Genomic DNA, 23,751 nt, shown 5'->3' with positions numbered 1-23,751 from the left:
GCCGGGATGGATTCTGATAACTAATAGGTATTTAGAACCTCTCAGAAGTTTCTATGCCTTGTTTTGGTGCTGCACTTTGGTCTTTCCTCTGTTGTCCGAGTTGGATGTTATAGGAGATGCTCTCAAGCACTTGCATTTTTCTGTTTCCCTTCTGTGTGTTGTCTCCTACTCAGTAATTTCTGGTGATTTTATTAGCCTAGACTTTTTTTGCCTACATTTGTGCAGGGTTGCTATCAATCAGGAAAGTCCTCCCTTCTGGTATAGCCTAGTACTTTTCAGGAGTCATTCTGGATATTATACAGATCCACTCCTTAGGATCCAAAGCTCAGGAATCTGGCCATCTGGGTTGTGTTGCTGACATTGGTCCATACTTATTTTGTGGACTAATGGTAGCAACAGTGTTCATAGTTCACTGCTCCCTTCCATATTGTCATATTCCAGTACACAGCTCACTGAGAGTTACTGTAGATTCAGAAGTCAGTTTTAGTTTTCTTACATGTTACAGACCCTTGACTGACACTCCTATAGATGGTGTGTCCCGACCCATAACCTGTAGGAAGGTTTTTCATCTTGTTTGGAGTGAATCACTGCAACAGTACATTATTACACACAGGATTATGATCGAGCCTCTAATCATAAGCAGCTCATTACATGTTTGTGAAATGGATGCCAAGAAATTCATGTAAACAGATGTCGCTCGTCCTATGTTATGATTCAAGATGAACTGGTGGAATAGTTCATTTATATGCTTTGTTATATAGAAACATCAGAATGGATAGCAGCAACGTAAAATATAAACATTATTATGGGACATAGGTTAGCCTCGAGCCGGTAAAAATAGCTCTCGAGCTTTAGTATTAGGCCGAGTCGGAGCCGAGGTTCAGCTCCGAACCCATCCAGCAAGAAAGAAGGCAAGAAGAAGACAACTAACATGGAACGTCTTAAATCATAACATAGGACGAGTGATATGGTGTCAGAATGGGATCCAGAATCAAGACCAAGAGGCACTCGGTTAATGCTGGAGGAATATAGAGGAATGGATCATCCCTACTGTACGTACAGCTCACAAAACAAGTCAGAAATTAATTCCAGGTACTAAAACTTGCTTAAATTATTTCTTACTCAAAGAATATAAAACGAAGCAGTCTGAACACTCAAAATGAATTTCTAGTTAAACGAAATGTACGAAACTGCGACATATTGATATTCAAAATAGCTATGAAAATGTTTGAAACAAAATGTCTGATTTGCATAAAGTGTATAAAACAAGGAAAGCAACTGCATTTTTGCTATGTGCTACTTTTTCAAATTAATTAAAGCTATTCCAGATATCCGAAGTATACAAAGTGTTCACAAGTTTGTGCAGTATTAGTTATTTCACAAAATGCAACAATTTCAAAGCATATTTCACAAAGTGCAGTATTTCGAAGTGTTTATTGTGCATTTGAATGTTATTACAAGCACATGGTGTGTGTGCATGTTCAGATGCAATTACAAGGGCCATATTTGCTGTGTGTTTTGGTATACTTTGTTGGAATGGCTGAAGGATTTTAAAAACCTAGTCCTCTTGTATTTGATAATATTGCAGAGAATTGGAGAGTGTTTGTGCAAGATTACAATATTTTCATACAAGCTGCTTTTTCTGACAAAGATGCACATACAAAGGCATTTATTCTACTTGATTTAGCTGGTTCAGAAGTCATAGAAAGAGTTCATTTGTGTATGCACATGCTGTGCTTGCAGGGGATGGGGAAAACTGCCATATAGTGGTACCAGCTGAATTAAGGGAAGACCCCGAGTGCTTTAAAATGTAAATTTCGAGAAATGTGTAACCCCCAAACAAATATTACAATGGAAAGGCACTTATTTTACACAAATGATCAAAAGCCTGGGAAAACTTTTGCAGTATATATAACTGACTTAAGAAACAAAGCTTAAATGTGCAGATTTGGTAATTTGAGAGATGAGTTGATAAAAGACTTGTATGTGGTATTAAAGATGATGCTGTGAGAAAGATTTTGCTAGGTGACAGTGAATTAACTTTGAATAAGACCATTGAGATGGGTCAAGTATATAAGCTCACAGAAAAGCACAGAAGTATGTTTACAAATGAGAAATGCATGCTTCCAGTATGTTCTAGTGCTAATGTTGATAGTATGCAGCATGTGGTTAAAAGGAACAGGCCCAAGCACATGACCACAACTGTGAACCCTGTAACAGTCCCTAGTAAAGCCTGTAGCTTTCTAGCAAATTCCAGAACATGCACAGTCTCAGTGAAGCACAAGGCTGAGTCAGCAAACTCAAAGCATGTGCCCTCACCTAGTCTCATAGTCATCTGTTATAATTGTGATGGCAATCATGTGTCTAAAAGAGACAAGTGCTTAGCTTTTGGTCAGCAATGCCACAAATGTAAAAAGTGGAATCATCTCCAAAGATTTTGTAAATCAAAAGAGGCTCATTCTTTTATTAAAATATAACATTCAAGGAGGCAACTTGATCATTTAGAAAGCCGTGACCCTACTTTTTATGTTGATGGTGTGTCTGAGCGTAATAAACAGTCAGTGCAGTATATTTATGGGCAAGGAATGAAGTATTTTGTACTGTTCAGGAAGACCCATAGAGCTCAGATTTGGCACAGGTTCAAAGTGCAATGTTATGTCAGCAGAAACATTTGTTAGAGTATGTGCTGGTGCGAAGCTTGATTTGGCAAAGTGTGTGAAGCTTGCTGCTTATGGTAGTGAAGGAAATTCAAACTGAAGGTTCAATAGTGCTTTCATGTTACTCTGCTGGGAACAGCTGTGACTTGCAATTTTACATAGTCAAAAGGCATATACAGTCATTATTAGGCCTCAGAGACAGTTTGAAAAATGGGACTACTTTCATTTAATAAGGAAGTCCACCATGTAAGCTTAAAAGACCACTGCTCTAATTTTACCCAGCCTGTTTTCTCTGTCTATGCTGATCTTTTCAAAGACAAACTAGGCAAACTCCCAGTTGTGTACTCCATGAAGTTAGACCCTGAAGTCAGCCCAGTTGTCAGACCAGCCCAGACAGTTCCAGTAGCTATTGCAGAACAGAGTCAAGGTCAAGCTAGATAAAATGGTGCAAATGTGTGATTTGTCCAGGTGATGAAACAACTGAATGGGTATATTCCATGATGGTAGCTGATAAGAAAAACTCAGATTTTATCATAATCAGAATATGTATTGATCCAAGAGATTTGAACACAGCGCTAAAAAGACCTCATTATCCAGTGTGTACAGTTGAAGACGCCGGTGCTGTTATGCCAAATGCCACTGTTTTTTCTGTTTTGAATGCAGAGAGTTCATTTTGGCAAGTTTTGCTTGACCGAAAATCCTCATTGCTAACCACTTTCAGTACTCTTTTTGCAGGTACAGATGTTTGAGAATGCCATTTGTGATTAATTCTGCTGGTGAAGTCTTCCAGCGTGCCATGGAACACATTTTTTCTGGGTATGCATGTGTTATTATAGTAGATGATATTCTGGTAGGAGGTAATGGTAAAGTCAAGCATGACAGAAACTTCCAAGAAAGCTCTGGAAAGAGCACATGAAGCGAATCTTAAGCTGAATCCTTAGAAGGGCAAATTCAGGCTACGAGACATTACTTATGTTTACCAGTTCAGGATTACGATCAGAAACCTCCAAGCAAACAGCAATTCTTGAGATGCCAGCTCCAGACAATGTTCAAGCATTACAATGCTTTCTTGGCATGGTTAGCTTTCTAGCCAAGTTCATTCCAGACTTGAGCCAGCTTTTCGCACCGCTCAGAGAGTTGACACAAGATGTGTCCTGGTCAGAACAACACCAGAGAGCATTTGATGTTCTGAAACAGAGAATTTGCCAGTCCACCAACTCTCAGATACTGTGATGTTCACGAACCAGGTACTCTTTTTTCGTGATGCTTCAAAGTTTGGTCTTGGTGCAGTCATTCTTCAAGAGGGTAGACCAGTAGGGTATGCATACAGAACTCTAACCCAAACCGAGATGCAATATGCGCATATAGAGAAAGAGTTCTTGGCAATTGTGTTTGCATGGTCGATGTTCCATGATTATATTTATGGCCACCCAATTCAAATCGAGACTGACAACCAGCCTCTAGTCACTATTTTGAGAAAGCCTATGCATACAGTTTCTGCCAGTCTGCAACGCATGATGTTGAAATTGCAAAATTATTTCAATCTTGTGTACACAAAAGGCAAACTTCTTTATCTTGTTTATACTTTATCCAGATTGCCCATAAATACTCGTGAACAGCATGAACATCAGAAACTTGATTTTGAAGTCATGGAAAGGAGACATTATTCTTCCACACTTCTTGCTGAGCTTAGAAGTCACACAGCCTCAGATCCAATTGTTCAGAAGTTCAACCACTTTCAATCGAGGATGGCTTTTAAAGCAATCATGTTTACCAGTAGAAGTGCAACCATATTTTCTTTTTTTCGGATACAAGATTTTGTATGACAATGGTATCATCATGAAAGGTCCATAAGTGATTGTTCCAAAATCCTTGCAACAGGAGTATATTACCATCTTGCATCGTGGCCACTCAGGAATTGATTCTACCAAAAGAAGGGCGAGAGGACTAGTATTTGGCCTTCTGTGTCAAAGGTTATCGAGAGAGTGCTTTCATTTTGTTCTGTACGTAATAGTACTAAGCCGTATCAACAGAAAGAACCACTTCAACTAAACCAGATTCCTGAACTACCTTTGTTGACAGTAGCTGCAGATATTTTCAAATGGAATGGTCAGCATTGGTGTTAGTAGATGCTTATTCAAATTGTTCGAGATTGACCTACTTCCTAATCTAGCATCCAGTACTGTCATTGCTAAGTTAGTGTCATTTTGCAGTCCATGATAGTTTGCACAAAGTATAGTCTGACAATGGTACACAGTTTACAAGCCAGCAGTTCAAGATTTGCTGAAGAGTAGGACTTTATTCATGTTACAAGTAGCTCTGAGTGCCCACGGTCAAATGGTTTGTCAACACGTGCAGTTCAAAGTGTGAAACAATTATTAGAGGAGTCAAATTGAGACAATAGTGATGTTTTTCTGTATCTCCTGAATGTCAGAAACATTCCTTGGATGAAGATCTTGGTTCACCTGCACAAAGGCTTTTGTCAAGACAAACCAGAGCCACACTCCTGATTAGTAGCAATCTGTTGGTTCCCTGTGCCGAGAACAACAAAGCAGTGAGAGCTCAACTTATGAAAAGGCATTTTTCCAGGAAGCCGTATTATGGTAAGTCCAGCAAACCACTCAATCTATTACGAGAAGGGGAGATAATGAGGATGCAGACATCCAAAGGTTTTGATCGGATTGGTGTCATGCAAAGTGTATGTCCAGAGCCGAAATTCTACATTGTGGAATCACAAGGAGTAGAATTTAGGCGAAGTTGTAAACATTTAGTACTAGTGTCTGAGCCTGTATTGCAGCATCTTGCCTGTGAAAAAGACTCTAGCTCTCATAGTGAGTCATCCAGTGTTCCAGGTCCAGAGGACGTTCCAGCAAATATCCCTTTTTCTGAGAAGTTCAAACTCCTGAAACAGATTGTTCAACAATGATTGTCCCTGTTGCTAAACCCAGTCCTAATTGCTAGATCACTAGATCAGGTCACATTTCCAGACCATGTTCCAGATGTACTGCAACTTGGGCACGAACATTGTGTTTATTTCTTAGTGTCTGTATAATTGCATGTCGTTTTCAGATGTTATTTATTGTGGGCAATTCAATAAAGAGGGAGGATGTAGATCAGTAAGTATGTATGTATACCTTTAAGAAGGTTTCCATGGGCTTACACATATACTGAGCACGTGCCATTGTGTAGAAAGCTGTTGAGATGTAAGCATGCATGTATGCAGTGGTCTGTCAGTTAATCAGTTAATTTTTATTTTATCTTGCTGCTATCCATCCTGATGCGTTTCTATATAATAAAGCATATAAATAAACTACACCACCTGTTCGTCTTGATTCATAATATAGGACGAGCGACAAGACAGAAGTGAAGTAATGCTGAATAAATGGATTTGACATCTGTTTTGAAAGCGCATAAGTAGTTGGTTATGATGAGATAAACCCTGCTATATTTCGTTGTAGTACATGGGGCCTTAGCTGGCCTGCTGTAATAACATTTAGACAGAGGAAGAGGAAAAAATTGAGTGTATAGTGTTTTACAGCTTTAAAAACATGTAGTACTGTCACACACAGGTCAGAAAGTTTACCTGTGTCGACTAACATCTTTAAAATCTATTTTGCCTTCAGTATGTCACATTTTTTTTGGGGGGGGGCATGAATGGTAATGCATAGTATAGTATATTATAGCTTTTAAAGGCTTCAGATACTGTTCTGTTGTGGCTGCCTTTTCTGCTGCAGCATAACAACACTAAAATTAAAGTAGTACAACAAGTGTTATGCACTTTTCACAATATGCTTACCTTTGTGCTAAGTTTAGAACATCTGCATTCTGTGTTTTCCATTTAGGTTATACTAACCTTGTTGGTGCCATCTCCCAAACAGAAGTTTGCAAAGGCAGTTGCTTCTTCACTGTGAGGTACCTATGTGAGTCTTGCGGTGAGAAAGTTCTGCCATGGGTAGGCATGGGGCTTTTTGTATAGCTCACATTGGTGCACATTCTTTTCAGTTATCACCATTTTATGTGTCTTCTCCCTTCCCTTTTATAGTCCCTTATGTTAGGCTTATCTCTGGAGTGGTGCGGGTGAAGTATCTGATTCTGTTATGTTACATTATGAATGTGACAGTGAGCTTGTGCAATGTGCCCTTTTAAGTGCTTTAACTTCATACCACCCATCCATCCCTGCCTTTCCCCTTGCCCTTTCTCAATTTCCCTTGTCCTGTTGAATGCCTTGGTGGATTCCTTCCTAGCCACCCACTCTGGCATTCCTTTCATTGGCTCCATAACCCACTGTTTGAAAGTTGGAGAACCTGATTAGTTAATTTGTGTAGCCGTCAGTCAAACCTCATCCAGTTTGACTGTGTTCCAGAAGAGTGTAACAGGAATACATGAGCTGCAAAGACTGGATTCTAAAAATGAAAGACAGAAGGGAAAGGAGGAGGAACAAGCAGCAGATTATATGGGCTAACTATTCCCCGGATCTCCAAAATTACTTCTTTATAGATAGGGATATGGACCGTGGACCAAAATGTGTGCAGAATCTACAGACATGGTCATGATGACATATAAGACAGGAGGAAAAAGTTCAAGGGGAAGATAAGGATGAAGGGGAGATAGAGCATTAAGGCAGTTAAAAGGTCTTACTAGATAGGATTATTGTACTTTTCTGCCTTTATCCAAATGCAATAACTTGCAAGCTGTTGGAGTTCCAGGCAATGGTTCGAAACTCAGACTCTGGGAATCTCCTTATCTCACAACCTCCAACCCCAAATTGAGAAGTTGTAACTTGCCATAGTGTAAGAAACTTGCACAGTTCTTTCCTCCCACTTCATAACTTACTGGCCAGTGGGGAAGCTTATGATACTGGGCATGTGGACATTTAAGTGTGTGGAGGGAATGTTTTTATGGGTACAGCAGTATGCTTCCTTCAGAGAACATTGTTTGGCAACAGAGCAAAGCTCTGCACAGATATCCCATCGTATCTTGTGCCTCCGGAAGCCCAGCAGCCCGTGCCTATCTGCATTTCACTTGTCATCTGCAGTGATGGATGAGCCTAAGCCACACCCTTTCTGGAGCTAGGGGCTGAGGAATACATTTATTTTCTTCATTATTCTTGAGAGGATGTTTCCTAGACATCCTGAAGCTGACAAAGATAATGAAACTTCTCATCAATGTAGCTCTCATCCAGATGATGCCTTCATTTGGAGAGATTCTGCAGCTTTTGAGGTCCTCTAAAAATTGGCATGCTGCACCTCTGTCTTTTCGGGGAAAAAGTCCAAATCACATCTTAGGAGATGGAAGGAATGCTTATTTTTCCATTGGAGCCTTTCACTTTGCTTTGGAGAAGGCTGATGCCATCTGCAGCCACCACCCCCATCCCAGGTGATGGATATACTTTTATGACTAAGCACTCTACAGTTTGTTACTTTTCAGTCCAGCTTATAGCCTGAAAACTATGACTATAATACCTTCCTACAGTCTTCCTAGATAATGAGTAGGAAGTTTTGGATGTGGTAGGCAAGATATTTTATCTTCTGCCACTTTAGGCCCCAGTCCCTTAATAGTCTGTCTCACCTGTCACAATTTCAGACTTGTGTTAAGGCTGGACTCTTGAAAGGTGTGGTTTCAGGTTATCCAGTCCTGTAAGCTACAGGAAGTCATTTTTTCTGACGTCAGTGTCTCTGGAATAGACCATTTTAATGACTTCTGTGGTGGAATTCGCTGTCTTTGTTTCTTCTAGCATGATGATTACCACAGTCTGTAGGGTACTTTTCTCATGCCTGAAGATCTTAGTATTGCAGTGGACTGTGAAGTGTCAGTGGCTGTATATTCACTACGATTTTCAGAACCCCCCCCCCTCCATCTCACCAGGATTTGATATGGTGTTCAGCCCTCACAAGTCTAAAGGTGGGACTTCTTTTGCTCCAGCCAAGCCCATTGCAGATGTTGACAGTGGTGCTTCATTGACGAGGTGTGGAGTTCATCTCATCTCCTCTACAGTTCAAAGGAAGTGGTCTTTCTAGAGAAAGGCACTCAACATCAATACATTAGAGCTGCGTGTAGTCATCCTGACCATGAACACTGATGATAAGCTACATCTGATGCAGCTGACAGACTGTCATATGGTACCATACAGAGAGATGCAGTTTTGACATAGGCCAATACAGGCTTTAACTTCTCTGCATTTCACATTCTGTATGAGGTGAATGTACCTACAGATTTCCTGAACTGCTTCTTCATTCCTTTCACAGAGCTGAGGATTCTGGATTGAGGCCCTTTAGAGATCAGCCTGTTTGCTTGTCTGGAAAATGCAGCTTTCCCAATTTGTTAGGGTAAGACAATGTAACACTGGAAGCATTTGGAAAGGAAGTTCCTGTACACCACCCCCCTTTGGATTCTTTACCTAATTATAAAATTCAGGGAAGAAAGTCATCCCTTGATGGCAGAGAAGACTGTGGTTTCAGGCTATCTGGTCCCTTGAGGAAGTCATCCTGATACAATCAAAGGAAGTCTACGAATTTTGGGGCGCAGACAGCTTCACCTTGTTAGATTATTGCAATAGACACGATCCCTCTGGGTTTTACAACTGGATTATCAGAAGTGACTGAATCTGCTAGGAAGCCGTCCACTTGGCAAATGTACTGTGCCAGAAAGACATCCGTCAAAAAGTGCTACTTTTGGGGATTACTCTACCAGAGGTATGTCCGTTTCCATTGCTTGCTTCAAAATTGCATTAATTGCAGATGTTTGTGTTGTGGTCACTTGGCCATCGATTCACACCTTCACAAAATGTTATTCTTAGAATGTGACATGAGAAGTCCATTCTATTTTGTTACTTTGTAATTGAGGGAAAACTCCACCATTTAATTTAGTTATCCTGATCCCAAAGTTATTTTCCTTATAGTGCCATAAAGATATGGTTTGTCGTCCAGAAACCCTTCAAGTACTTTTCAGTTTCTTCATTTGTTTTTCCCCTGCTACAGATTATAAGCTCCTACCATCCTTTTTTCTGAACAGACCTTGTACTGTTTCAAAAAGGAATTTATCCCAGCCTATATAATGTAGGCTAGACAGAAGGTTTTTTTTCAGCTATCACCAGCAATTGTCCATCATGAAATTATGTTTGCTGAGGTCAGTAAGTGGCACTGAGCACATGGAACAGGTGAAGTGAAATGCTTTTCAAAGAATTGATTGTTGCAGAAATTCTTTTTTAATGAAAAACAGTAAATTACTCTGCAGCAGTCCATAAATATGCTAGTATGTACTCCTGCTTGTGTTCAGTTAAGTGGTGCATTTATCCACGTCACTGTAGAAAATTAAGGTCATTACAGAATACGAGTAGCTTCCCACATATGTCTTGACAGCTGTTATTTGCAGGTTAATGATTAGATCTGCTAAATTTGTGTGGTGACTGACCTGAGCAGTAGTGTGGGGAAAAAGTGTAGAAATTGCTCTGGATCTACAACTTTAAATATTTTGCAAAAACTATTGTTTGCGTAGGTTGTATGAGAAAATAATTGAAAAATACCATAAAAAAGCTTTTTAGAAGTGTAGATTAGCACAAATCATGGTAGTTCAGTAAAAGTCACTGTTATACTTTCCAGAGATGGTCTAATATGGCAGTGGATGTTCATCGTGTTTCACTGCTGCAGTCATTACACTTGGGTTATCCTGCCATCAGGCGGTCCCGTAGTTGGCCAGAGTTCCAAAGTCTTGGTCCGGCGTCGGTTGCTGTCACTTCTTCCCTGACGTCAGTGCACCAGGGGTATATAAGATGCATCCGACACCATTTTCTTCAGTCTTTCTTGCCGCGCGGTAGCCGAAACAGTTCGCAAGTGCCAGTCGGCCGACTCCTGAGATTTTCGAAGTCAAATTTCAGATCAGAAGTCTTCAATAAAGCTAACTACCCCGTTGGGGAAACTTTTTTCTTGCCTCAGACTGATTTCAGAAAAAGTTAAGAATTGTATTTCTTGTGGGAAGCAAATACCTCATAAGGACTTCCACTCTTACTGTATTCCATGCCTAGGCCCTGATCACGACGTCACTAGTTGTCGGTTTTGTGCTAGATTTAACAAATGCACTATAAAAAGATGTTTTGATTTTGCTTTACACTACTTTGGCCGAAGGTTCAATTATACTATGCCGTCGGATCAACCGATGACCGCAATTCCAAAAAAACGCAAAGACAAGGATAAAGACAGGCATCCGAGGTCCAAAACCGACGACGAAACCTCTTCTAGGCCAGTCGCCGGTTCTCAGTGAGGCGCTTTCGCAGCCCGTGACACCCGCTACCTCAGCGCCACAGGCCGCCTCCGACTCCCACGTGGAGACAACTAGGCCTCTGGAAACTCAAGGTATTGGGCCTACGGAAACTAATCCATCAGATGGGTCCGGAGCCGCTGAGCAGGCATCGGCTTCTGAGGGTGTTTTCAGACCTTCACAACTTACCATTAAAGCAACAGCCAAGACAAAAGTACCATTAAAGACAAAGAAGCAAGTACAGCATTCTCCTGGACAGTCCTCCATGCCTAAGAAACAGATGCTTAAAATGGCCGAAGACCTCATTACTCTAATCAGGGGTTCCCATCCCCCTCCTGAGAAAAGGCCTAGGCAGGATACTGACTGATTCCTCTGATCAGGTTTCCATTTCCTCTGATTCCTCTTCAGACCAGGGATACTCTCTACCCCCCTATGAGGACTCTGATGCTGAAGAATCTATCCCTTCAGCCTCTCCTCCTGAGGATTATTCTTTTGGAGAAACTTTACATACCATGAGGGAGCATTTCCATTGGGGAAGTCAGGATTATTCAGAATCCAAGAAAAGGCTCAGGGATTTCCTTTTATTGCCTCAGCACAGGCCCTTGGCTATTCCACCTGTGCTAGATATTGTGGATGATGTGTTCTCTGAATCCAGCTTATCTCCTGATTCTTTGCCCCCTGCACCAGCTAAGCCAGATAGGTATTAGAGTCCCTGACTCTCACAAGTTTCTTTATAAAAACCCTTCTGCTGATCCTGAAACTATTTCCCAGGGTCCAAAAGGGGTTAAGGCTTCCATTGCAAACAATCCAGTACCCTCTGACAGAGATTCGAGAGCTTTGGATAGATGGGGGAAAAAAGTTTACACTTCTGCAACTTTAGCCATAAGGGCTTTAAATTGCCAGTTTCACATGCTTAAGTACCAACAATATTTAATGGCTCAGTTAAAACAGAAAATGCTTGCAAGCTCAGAAGCTCCTGACTGTAAAGAAATGCAGGATTTATTGCATGCAGTTGCATGCAGTTGAACAGGTGGGAAAACATACTCTGCAATGTGGTTTTGATTCTTTAGAGGCCTCTTGTAGAGCCGCAGTTACAGGTTCTGTGATTCGAAGACATGCTTGGTTAAAAGAACAGAGTTTACCTGATCATGTTAAGGCAAAATTATTGGATGCTCCTTTACAGCATAACTTATTTGGTGTTAAGGCAGAAGAGGTGTTAAAGAAAATGGAGGATAAAGCTAAATCTATGCAAACAGTCAAGGATTTCTTACAGGTACAGCCACTTCGATTTAGCAGAAATTGGCCAACAAAGAATTGGTCCTTTCCAGTGTCAGACAGGCCACAGAGAGGCAGATACAAACGCCCAAGAGGCAGATCTCAACCCCAAGGCTCTAACAGACAATGACAGTGGGGCACCTCAACCCCAAAATGAGGTGAGGACAAGTCTCAACCGTACAGGAAACAGTCCCAATGACTTCCCCCTTCGTACGCCAAGCACTCCCCTTTTGGCAGCCTCTTTAGGGGGAAAACTAGCACTTTTTCTCAAAACTGGCAAACAATCACCCAAGACAAATGGGTTCTGAATATTTTGTCTCAAGGTTACAGGTTCCACTTTCATACTTTACCAAGGCTAAAAGGAATGCCAGACCTGTAACAAAATCAATGGGCAGAGGCACAAAAACAAATTTCAGCCCTCATAGACATGAGAGCTATTCAAAAAGTACCACAACAGGAACAAGGACAAGGATTTTACTCAAGACTCTTCCTGGGCCCCAGAAAGGACAAGGCCTGGAGGCCCATACTAGACCTTTCAATTCTAAATACTTACCTGGATATTCCAAAATTCAAAATGTTGACATTACAGCAGCTTCTACCCATGCTGGGCAAGAAGGCTTGGCTTGTTACTCTGGACCTCAGAGGCATACCTGCATGTCCCTATCAGACAAAATTGCAGAGGATACCTCAGATTCAAAGCTGGTACAATGCACTACCAATTCTCTGCACTGCCTTTTGGCTTATCTACTGCGCCCAGGGTCTTTACAAAGTGCCTGGCACCAGTAATTGCATTTTGCAGACAAAAAGGAATTCAAATATATCCATACCTGGATGACTGCCTCATTCAAGCAGAGACAAAGGGCATCCTTCTACAGCATCTGGCGTTTGTAAAACGGTTGCTGATTTCCCTAGGGTACGCAGTAAACGAAAAGAAGTCAAAACTAGTGCCCTCACAACAGATTATATTAATGGGTGCCAGCTTAAATACAACGGCCCAGATGGCTTATCTCACGCCATACAAACAAGTTCAACTAACTCAATATTTTCAATTACTGGCAAAAAAGTCCCATCTCCCTGCAAGAAAAATTCTGCAGGCCCTGGGATTCATGGCATCCTGCATACTACTAATACCATATGCCAGACTGCATATGAGGAAATTACAGTGGTACCTAAAAAGTGTTTGGACTCGACACTCACAGTTTAGAAGCAGTAATACCAATGATTCCCTGCCTACAACAGGAGTTTTGATGGTGGGCACAGGCATGTCACCTAAACAAGGGTCAGCCTTTCACCCTACTCACAGCCAGGCAGACTCTAACAACAGATGCTTCGGATTACGCCTGGGGAGCACACATGGCAGGAAAATGCATTCAGGGCCAGTGGAACACAGACCAGATGCATCTTCACATCAATCAAAAAGAGATGTTGGCTGTTCAAAATGCCCTAATGGCTTTCAAGTACCTTCTGCATCCAGGACAATTATTATTAAAGACAGACAACACCACAGTAATGTGGTACATAAACAAGCAAGGGGGCACTCATTCTTATCTCCTATGCAGGCAAGCCATGACCTTCTGGAACACAGCTCTAACTTATCAAGTTCATCTGCAAGCACAATTCCTGCCAGGAAAGAAAAATATTCTGGCAGACGATCTCAGCAGAAATATCATGGACCCTCAAGAATTGAAATTGAATCCACAAATCTTCAGCATGGTTACGCAAAAATGGGGATGCCCAGACATACATCTTTTTGCCTCCTCACTGAATTGCCAACTACAAAAATTCTGCACAAGGACTTATCACACACAAGCATGGAAAGTGGATGCTCTCTCCTTCAGCTGGAAAAGCCTAAACGTTTATGCCTTCCCACCACTGCCTCTCCTCTCAAAGGTACTCCTAAAAGCCAGACAAGAAAAACCACAGATGATCCTGATTGCTCCAGACTGGCCACACCAGCACTGGTACCCAATCTTAAAGAACTTAGCTCAAGGCCCACCATGGATTTTGCCTCAAAATCCATACCTTCTGACTCAACAAAAAATCAGATCCTGCATGGTCAGCTCAAAACCCTAAACCTGGCTGCATGGCAGATTCATTAGTCAAACAGGCAACACCTCTCTCTAAAGCTGTTATGGATGTCATTTTGGAGGCCAGGAGGCCTAGCACCAGGAAAGCTTACTCAGAAAAATGGAAGAGATTCTGTGCCTGGAACCAGGCTCAAAGCCTTGACCCTCTTGTCCCAAACATTCCTCAGATTTTACAATACTTAACTGAGATGCTGGACAAAGGCCTATCCTTCTCATCAGTTAAGATCCATGCCTCTGCCATTTCAGCACATTACAACACGGATCCTCCTTTATTCTCTCACCCCTTGCTAAAGCAGTACCTCAGAGGGGCTAAAAACATAAGACCGCCCCGGAGAGCACCAACACCAACTTGGGACCTCAATTTCGTTTTGGAAAAACTGACCCTGCCACCTTTTGAGCCAGCCAATCTAAATTTTTTATCATGGAAAACAGCTCTGCTCCTGGCAGTAACTTCAGCACGAACAGTCTCAGAGCTACAGGCATTAATGGCAGTGGAACCTTTTATAATTTTCCATCAGGACAGGGTTTCTTTAAGGACAAACCCTACCTTTATGCCAAAGGTGGTATCTAGTGTGGCTCTTAACCAAACAATCCATTTGCCAACTTTTTATCCAAACCCCCAGAATAAAGGGGAGAAACTTCTGCACTCTTTGGACATACACAGGCAGCTATGCTTCTACTTGGACAAAACAAAAGCTTTCAGGAAAACTGAGCAACTGTTTGTAGCATATGCTGCAGGATCACAGGGCAAGGCTATCTCAAAGCAGACACTGTATTCGTTACTGCTACACACAGCATGGAAAATCAGTCCCTAATAACATCAGGCCACATTCCACCAGGGCAACAGCCACTTCAACAGCCTTTCTCAGAGGAGTACCTACCAAGGAAATTTTGGAGGCTGCAACTTGGAGTTCAGTGCACACCTTTACCAAGCATTACCACTTACCTCTTTACTCTAAATCCAGAGCAGGATTTGCCACTGCAGTTCTGCAGGGCCTCATAGCCAATCCTAACTCTTTATAGACCAGCCACCCAACCTTAGCTTTGGGATTCTACCCAAGTATAATGACTGCAGCAGTGTAACACAATGAACATAGTACAGTTTTGTACCTACCATAAATGTAGATGTTAGAGTGTTCACACCGCTGCAGTCCAGGTTACCCTCCCTCCATCCCCTCTGAACTAGCTGGGCTTATCTATACCTTTCTATCCTATACAACCTTTGAGGTGTATTTGCTTGTAACTGAAGGTATTGTTTTTTATTTTCTATGTATATTTTTTACTAGCAATATGTATTGCCTACCTACTTGGGGGCACCTGACATCTGGGGCAAGAAAAACTGAAGAAAATGGTGTCGGATGCATCTTGTATACCCCTGGTGCACTGACGTCAGGGAAGAAGCGACAGCAACCGACGCCGGACCAAGACTTTGGAACTCTGGCCAACTACGGGACCGCCTGACGGCAGGATAACCCAAGTGTAATGACTGCAGCAGTGTGAACACTCGAACATCTACATTTATGGTAGGTACAAAACTGTACTTTTGCAGTACTCTCAATAGTAGACTCCAGGGAAAAATTCTTTGAATACTGTATTCAGGCTGTGCCAAAAAAAACCCACCTCTGGTATTGTATCCAGGCTGTGGATGCTATGGAAACATCATAGAATATCAACATGTAATGAAAACATTTTTTTTTCAGTTTCTAAGAAGAGTTTTCCTTTCGTAAGTCAGCCTTCTAAAGGTTTTCCTATTGGCTGTTTTTCAGCACCTGTCATTATTGAAGTTTTTACTGCTGAGGATTCAGTGCACTTGTAGACTTCCCAGGGAGGTTGCGATGTATTTTCTTGCATTACCATTTGATCTGTGACTAGGACACTTCTCTTTTGGTCACAAATACCAGTACTTTTCCTTTATCAGGGCAACAGTTCTAACGCAGGGAAAAGTTATAAGTAATAAGTATACAGTAATATGTTTTAATCATCCCGTGAGCTTCCTGATTTCAGCTGTTAGTATTGGTTACACATTATGAGAGGAAATGTCCCACATTTTGGAGATGGAGGGCGATAGCTATTCAGGCCACACCACTATCATGTATCATTATCCCAGTCAGATATACGGAACTTCTTGGCTACGATTGTGTGAAACGCTGTTTATAAATATACCATTCAGCTAGCAAGAATGTGGGACTGTTTAAAACGTATGACTGTTTTATAAAACCAGGCGCCACCATGACAACTGTAACACTACATTATTTGTAAATATGGATGGCATATAGTTTATCGTAGAAGCTGGAAATGAGTGTTCAAAGTTTTGTGAATAGTACTAACCTCAGAAAGCTGTGGGTAGAAAAATTGTTCTTGCGTTGCAATATAAATTGCTTTATGTATTGTTTAAAATATAATTCATTAAATACTATTACTATGCAAAAAACAGATGAGAGTTCTTCCTGTATGGACTTTATGACTCCGCAGAAGAGACGTGAATTTACTGTACTCAATGTAATTGATGTCATTTATCGGAAATGTTTTAAGTTTTGGGTTGCCATGTGAAAGGATCAACGATCAATGTTAATGAGTCTTTGTGTAGCGGACTTCATCTCAACTATTCCTCCTTAGGAGCTTAGGGTTACCACCTGTCCCACTTTGCGAGGGACAGTCCCTCTTTGGGCAGTTGTGTCCTGTAAAAAAATTGTAAAAACGGCAAATGTCCTGAGATTTTGGGGTAAAATTATTGCCTATATTTTATGTAATAGTTGCATAAAACAGTTATTTTGCTTCTGAAACACCTAAATGTCATTAGAAACAGAATAAGCAACTAAATGCTACAAAAATAAGCCTTTCTAGTGCATTAGAAGTGTTGCCCTGATAATGGAAAAGTACCCAAATACCTTCACTCTCCCAGTCTATTTGAACAGCCCTTGCACTCAGCAGCAGCAGTTAATGCTCCATTTTAAGCTGTGAAAGAGTATGTTTGTATATCCTTGTAATAGGACAGGTGTTACATTTTTAGTGTTTTTTCTAGAGTTTTAGGAAGTGTACTTGCTCAGCGGTCAGGAGAAAAGGGGGGAGCTTCTGGATGCATTGTCCTAGTGCAACACATGGTTTGCTAAATAAGGCATATACTTCACAGAGCATGGGTGTTTCCAAGAAAAAAAAACTTTTGGAGTGGGAAAATAGGGTAATGCAAGTCATAAACCTGCTGAGGGGGATCCCTTCATAGATCAGCTGATTTGGTAAGAGCATGTCTTGCACACCTAGAAATGGGCCGTGTGTAGGTAGCTGTTTATTAATCCACCACCACAATGTCTTTGCATTGTGGAGGGATTTCCCGGAAGCTGGGTAAGTGTATCATCTTGTGCTACTATTGTCTGTCGATTCAGGTGTGCATGTTTAGTGTATGAGGGGATGAACTAGAAAAAGCAGGAGCTATGCATGCCCTCCTTGCCAGGCATACTATGTAATGACATACATTATAAAGAGAGCAACACACCCCTGTCATAGGGACTAGAGAGATGTCAGGAACTGTGCCAGCCTTGTTGCTCACTCTAGAGGGACATTTTGCAAATCAGTTTGTATTATGAGTATGTATGCGTTATGCTTTTTTATAAATAATCTGAAAATTGATGAAAGATATTACAGTTTACTTACTGCTTTCTCCTTTTCAGCTTTCACTGAAGTGCCGTGCTCCAGAGGTGTCACAGTATGTCTACCAAGTCTACGATGCCATACTTAAAAACTGAAGAAGAGCAGTCCTCCTTTGATCAGCTGGACTTCATTGTCACAGCAGTGCATATGGGCAATTAGCTGAGAAAGGCCATGTTCTTTCTTAGGGTTTTGATCAAACGCACTGATGAAAAAAATGATTTAGAGTTTGCGTACTGATAGGAAGCAGTCTCAATTTTTAGTGACCATGAAACTTTGTAACCACTGTTTAAACCACTATATTCCATTTCATTAGCTTTGTATATTTTGTGCCAATATTATAATTTTCTGAACAAGTTTTAAAAATATCCATTTTATTTACCAAAGGCCTTCGTTAATGAAATCTTTTCATTTATGTTAAACTGAACTGTGTCATCAAACATGTACGTTGCACTTTATCTTTTGTTTTGTTTCTTTGATCACAGGTCCTTTTATATGTTGGCTGTGGTGGTACAACAGTGTAGTAAAATGCAAGTTCTAAGTGCTACTACTTACTGAGATGTGTTTCTTGCAGTCTTCAGCATTCTGCCTTGCAATCATCTGTCATACGTTCATAATATAATTTTTTGTGCACAGTGGTGGGGATGGTTAAATTAGCTTTCTACTCAAGTACCAGGCTTGTTACCAGGTAGTACAGTGGCATTTTGTAGTAGTAGACCTTACTTAGATTTTAGTGGGTTAAATATATGAAGTGGTAGTTGAAACATGTTGTAAGGTATTTTAAAATTCAGACCAGTTTATTTGTGAAAATTGTCAGTGGCGACATTCTGAGCTGTCTTCTAAATCTTAGCCGTTACTTGTTGACAAAAAAGTTGAAAACAATGAAGAAAAGTCAACAGATCCATTTTTTTCACTCTGTACCTAAATGCTGAGTGACAAATTCATGTGTTGACATTGTGACACTAGTACATGTGTTTTTCTTGTGAACTTGTTCCGTTTGCTAGTGACCTATTTTGAAGGAAGAAGCAAAACAGCATTGAATACAAAATGTTCCTTGTGTAACTCATTACCGTGCTAGATGAAAGTGACATTTGTTAAAGCTACTTTCAAGTACTTACTAATTTTTGCAGTGCATGTGTGTCTGCATGCCCAAAATACCATGCCAGTTTGAGAAACCATACCTTTGTTTTGTACTGTATTTTCTGCAGTTCTTTAATACATTTTCATACACTCTGTGAATTGATTTCATCCATCATTTGCAATAAAAACATTTACACATCATTGTAAATTGGACTTTTTATGTAATGCTGTTGAATTTTGACCATCTCATGACAACTTACAGATTATTATCCAAACCATCCACAGATTTTTCATAGCAAGAGATATGGGAACAGATTTCCAGGCTGTAAATTACCACAAAAGAGCAAGTAGCATTTTGTCCAGTATATTTGTTTTTTCTGTTCTGTACACTTTTAATTTGCTGTGTTGTCCTTATTAGCTTTTCCAGAAGGTTGGTTGTCATCCATAACGTGTACTACCTTTTGCCACTCCAGTTTGCCGTCCATTTTGAAGTGTCAGTGAATGTCCTGTTTTTCTCATTTTGGACATTGTGGCTTTCCATCGGAGACTCAGAAACTTCTGTCTGGGCCCCTTCACCTTCTTTTTTCAGGACTGTACATATTGAGCTATGTAGATGCTCTGCCTCTATAGCTTCTGCTTCACACTCTGCACATTTTTTTGTTTATTCTTTTTTGTCATCAGTTGAAGTGCCTCTGTCTAGTGTATACCCTTTTGCTGATGAGTTCTCCAGCACTTGTACGCAAGTGTACATTACTTGCTATATACAGAAGATTATAATATCCTAATCTAGTGTCAGTGTTCCTCCTTGTTGGGTTCTATGGTTAGGTACATTATTTTCACCAACCAGAATTTGGCTTGTTTTGTCGGTTGTCTTGCTTGCTTATAGACCCAGACACTCTGATGAAGTACTTCAACTGTGTCTGCATGCTTCTTTCCCATGGATTCTTTTTTTTTTTTTGCCAGTCACACAGTTTGAGCCCTGATCCTTGCTATTTTTTGTAAAGGTTGTGTGTTTGCATGCCTTTTTCAAAATATTCCAGCTAAACTAAAACAATGAGTAAAAAGGTCACACAGAAAAACAAATCTATTAAAAAAAAAGAAAAAATCTAATAAAGTTAGACTTTCCCTCTTTAGTTATTAGCTGCCAGTACCTTGGCTCCTTTGCAGTTTTCTCCAGTAAATTCCAGTCCTCTCTTACCCATTGTCTACATCCCTAATTGCACGCATCCCTATCGGCAGAATCTCCTTTCTCCAGTCCCATGTTGGCTTACTTGTTAGAATACTTTCTGCTACTTTATGGATATAATATTCTGCATGAATATTTTTACTCCCCTTAAAGGCCTACATCCAAACATCCCAGTCTTTCCTTGTTTCTTGGACTTTCCCCATTTCATCATCCATCCCTTTCCACTTTGAAATATGTTTTTTTGCTTGTGCTGTGTGTATAGGAATCTTAATTATGTAGCTCTGAAATACCCCTTCAAATTGGGTAAACTCAATTTGCCCTGTTCTACTGGAAGAATCAGCTTATCCAGCTTGACTCTTGCTGTTTTCCCCTCCCAGATAGTCCTTCAGCTCTTTACTAATCACTGTCCACAACTCTCTGGTTGATAAAAATATTCCTGACCCATATGTAAGACTAGGGTACCATTAGAGTTGTGTCCCCTGCCCAGGAAAGGAAGGGAAGGGTTTTTATTCCAGGAAGGAAAGAAGGCACCTGGAGACCAGTTCTAGTTCTTTCATAGCCTAACACCTTTTTTAAAAGTCCCCTCCTTTCGATGTGTTCCCTTCAAACTCCCCCCCCTTCATCTTCCTCCCCGTGCATTTCAGGTATCTCTGTATCTCAAGGATGCCCACCTTCACATCCCCATCCATCCCCTTTTCAGGAAATTTTTGCTTTTCTGTTTCTTCTTTGCATTTTCAGTTCTCTACTTTTCCTTTTGGCCTCTCTACTGTCCCAAGGGTATTCACCAAATGCTTTACTCCTGTTATTGCCTTTTACAGATTGAAAGGGGTTCATATTTTTCCTTATTTAGATGACCTGCTCATTCACACTTTGTTCCCCAAGGTTCTGCTTCAGGACCTCCAGTGTACCATTGCTGCAAAGATGTGGTTCACCATAAACTTTCAAAAATCAGTCCTGATGCGTTCTCAGGATCATGTTTTTCCTTGGTTGCAGGATACAGACCATTCACATGCTGGCATCCCTGCTTTCCCCAAAAACTCGCTCTCTGATTTAATTTTTCCATTCTCTTCTTCCTATGGCTTCAGTCACAGCCAAGGATTTTCTCAGGGTCCTCATGTTTATGGCTTCCAATATGCCTGTGTTGCCTGTGGCCAGGCTCCATATGAAAAAAACTCCAGTGGTACCTCAAGTTAGTGTGGTTTCAACACTGCCATACCCTGGATTTCCTAGTTCCCTTACTTCCCTGTCTCAACGTCATGCTTCAGTGGTGGATTCATCCGCTTTCTATTAACCCAAGGATTCCTTTCCAAACTCTAGTCCCATCAAAAGCGCTCTTTTCTCATGCCTCAGAAAGGGATTGGGGAGCTTCCTTTGGTTATCTCTAGGTCCAGTATTACTGGCTTCTTCATCAGAGGTCAGACCACATAGACATCAAAGAGATGAGAGCACTGCTTTTAGCTGTTCAGGCCTTTCGTACTCTTTCTTCCCGGGTCCCTTAAAGTCTTTATAGACAGTAGTACAATGATGTGGTATGTCAACAAACAAGGGGCAACACAGACCTACCTTCTTTGCAGGCTCACTCTTCAGGTCTGGGATCTAGCTGTCCAGTATCAAGTGACTCCAGGCAGTCTACATTCCTTATGAACAAAATATGGTAGCAGACTGTCTAAGTAGGTGCAGCACACAGTCCCACGAATGTATGCTTCACAGAGATGTGTTTCTAGACATTGTCCATCAGTGGGGTATTCCTCGGGTAGATCTTGTTTGCCTCCTCTCTGAACAGACAACTTCCTCTGTTCTGTTCCAGAGTCCCAAGTGCTCTGGCTTGAAAGGTGGATGCCCTATCTTTCCCTTGGAAGGTGATGTTTCTCTATGCTGTCTCTCCTCTTCCTGTGCTTCAGAGGGTTCTGCTCAATATCAGGCAAGACTCTTGCAAAATCTTGCTGGTGGCTCCTTTTGGCCCAGACAACACTAGTTCCCCCTTCTTTTTCACCCAGCCAGGGGCAGTCACAAGTTTTCTCACCTGGTGGACCTTCTCACACAATACAAAGGGGTCTCTTATCCATCCTGACTTGTTCACTGTTTGACTCTGTGAATGATAGGGTTTTGAAACCTTTTAGGCACCTTTTTTCTGATGATGTGCTTGGGGGTCCAGCAGGCAGTCAGGAACCCAACTACCAGGAAATCATATTTGTCCAAATTTATTTTTATTTATTTATTTACATTTGTAAATCAGAGAAATGAGCACTTATTTACATTTGTTGACCTGGAAATTCTGACTGGACACAGGTCCTTTTTCAATGGAGGCCGAGGGAGAAAAGGTCCACAAAGTAATCTTAATACAATCATGCTTCCTTATGAAGAACATAGTACATACAGTAGTCACATAACATCTGTGCCATCTAAGATGGCATGTATTCTAAGAAGTAAATAGCAGTTATTAACATTGTTACAGTAAGTAATTACAGCAGTAATATAGATAATAAGCTTACAAACATCAGAGTTGACTGTAATCAAAGGTAGTTAGTGGGGTGGAAGAGCGGTTGAGGGTAGATGGAGTGGGAGATGGTAGTGAGGAGTGTTACAAGGGCATAACCAGCATTTTTTAGGTGAGCTTTAAGTACAACTTTGAATTGGGTGCATGATGGTACAGAGGTTATTGTGGGGAGGGGGGGGGGGTTCCATAATTTAGCTATTGAGCTAGAGAAGAGTGTTTTTCCAGTAGAATTCTTGGCTCTAGTTACCTGTAATTGATGTAAATGGAAGAGATTTTCTGTCTGGTGCTTGTCTTGTAACCAGGATCCTTTTTTTCAGTGGAGATTTCTTTGGTTATCTCTTTGTGATTTGCTTCATACTTAGTTGGCATATTCCTCAGTTAAACTCACCTGTCAGCACTTTCTGCTCGTCTGCCCTTAACTCCTCCTCTGGTCTAAGGTTTGAGGTCAAACAGTTTCTTAAAAGTGTCCTTCAAATCAGGCCTTCCAGGAAGTCTTTTCCACCTTCTTGGAACCTTGTTTTTTAAAGTTGACTCTGGCTCCTTTTGAGCCTGCTGCTTCAGTTTCCTTCAACATTGTACTTGAGTGACTGTTCTTTTTTGGCCCTTACTTTCAGTCAAGAGAATGCCTGAGTTTCCGGCTCTCATGGCTGCACCTCCTTTTTTAAATTTTCACAGGGACAGTGTGTCTCTTCATAATAATCCTTCTTTTATGCCCAAGGTGATCAATGAATTGTCTCTTAATCAGTTTTATTAATGTTTGCCTTTCGTTTTTCCTTCTCCACAATCTGCAAGTAAGAATGTTCTTCATACCTTGGATTTGCATAGACAGCTCAGATGTTATTTGGATAAGACTAAGGCTATCCACAAATCTGAGCAAATTTTTGTTTCCTTTCACCCGAGGTCTTTGAGTTTGGCAGTTTATAAACAGATTATCACCTCCTGGATTTCTAAGGACATTTCTGTTAGTCTTTTCATGGTAATTATCTTTCCTCTTCTGTAAAAGCTCATTCTACCAGAGCTGTTGCTTCCTCTGGTGACTTTTACAAAGGCCTGGATGCAAATTCCATCCTTGAG

General features: G+C 41.0%; 1 protein-coding gene across 3 annotated transcripts in view; it reads left to right on the top strand.

Annotated features, from left to right (window-relative positions):
* The window catches only part of AP2B1 (adaptor related protein complex 2 subunit beta 1), a 1,330,026-nt gene extending 1,310,824 nt beyond the window's left edge, over positions 1 to 19,202 (top strand). For all 3 annotated transcript variants that reach the window (XM_044063279.1, XM_044063277.1, XM_044063278.1), the window contains one exon: positions 17,938 to 19,202. In XM_044063279.1, coding sequence (XP_043919214.1) covers positions 17,938 to 18,012 — 75 coding nt within the window. In that variant the 3' untranslated portion in view covers positions 18,013 to 19,202. The remainder of the gene's footprint in view (positions 1 to 17,937) is intronic.
* Positions 19,203 to 23,751: the final 4,549 nt, after the last annotated feature.

This window comes from Protopterus annectens, chromosome 2.part1 (genome assembly GCF_019279795.1).
Source record: "Protopterus annectens isolate FY-2018-M chromosome 2.part1, PAN1.0, whole genome shotgun sequence".
Classification (NCBI taxonomy): domain Eukaryota; kingdom Metazoa; phylum Chordata; order Ceratodontiformes; family Protopteridae; genus Protopterus; species Protopterus annectens.
This window is presented reverse-complemented; position numbering and strand designations above follow the sequence as displayed.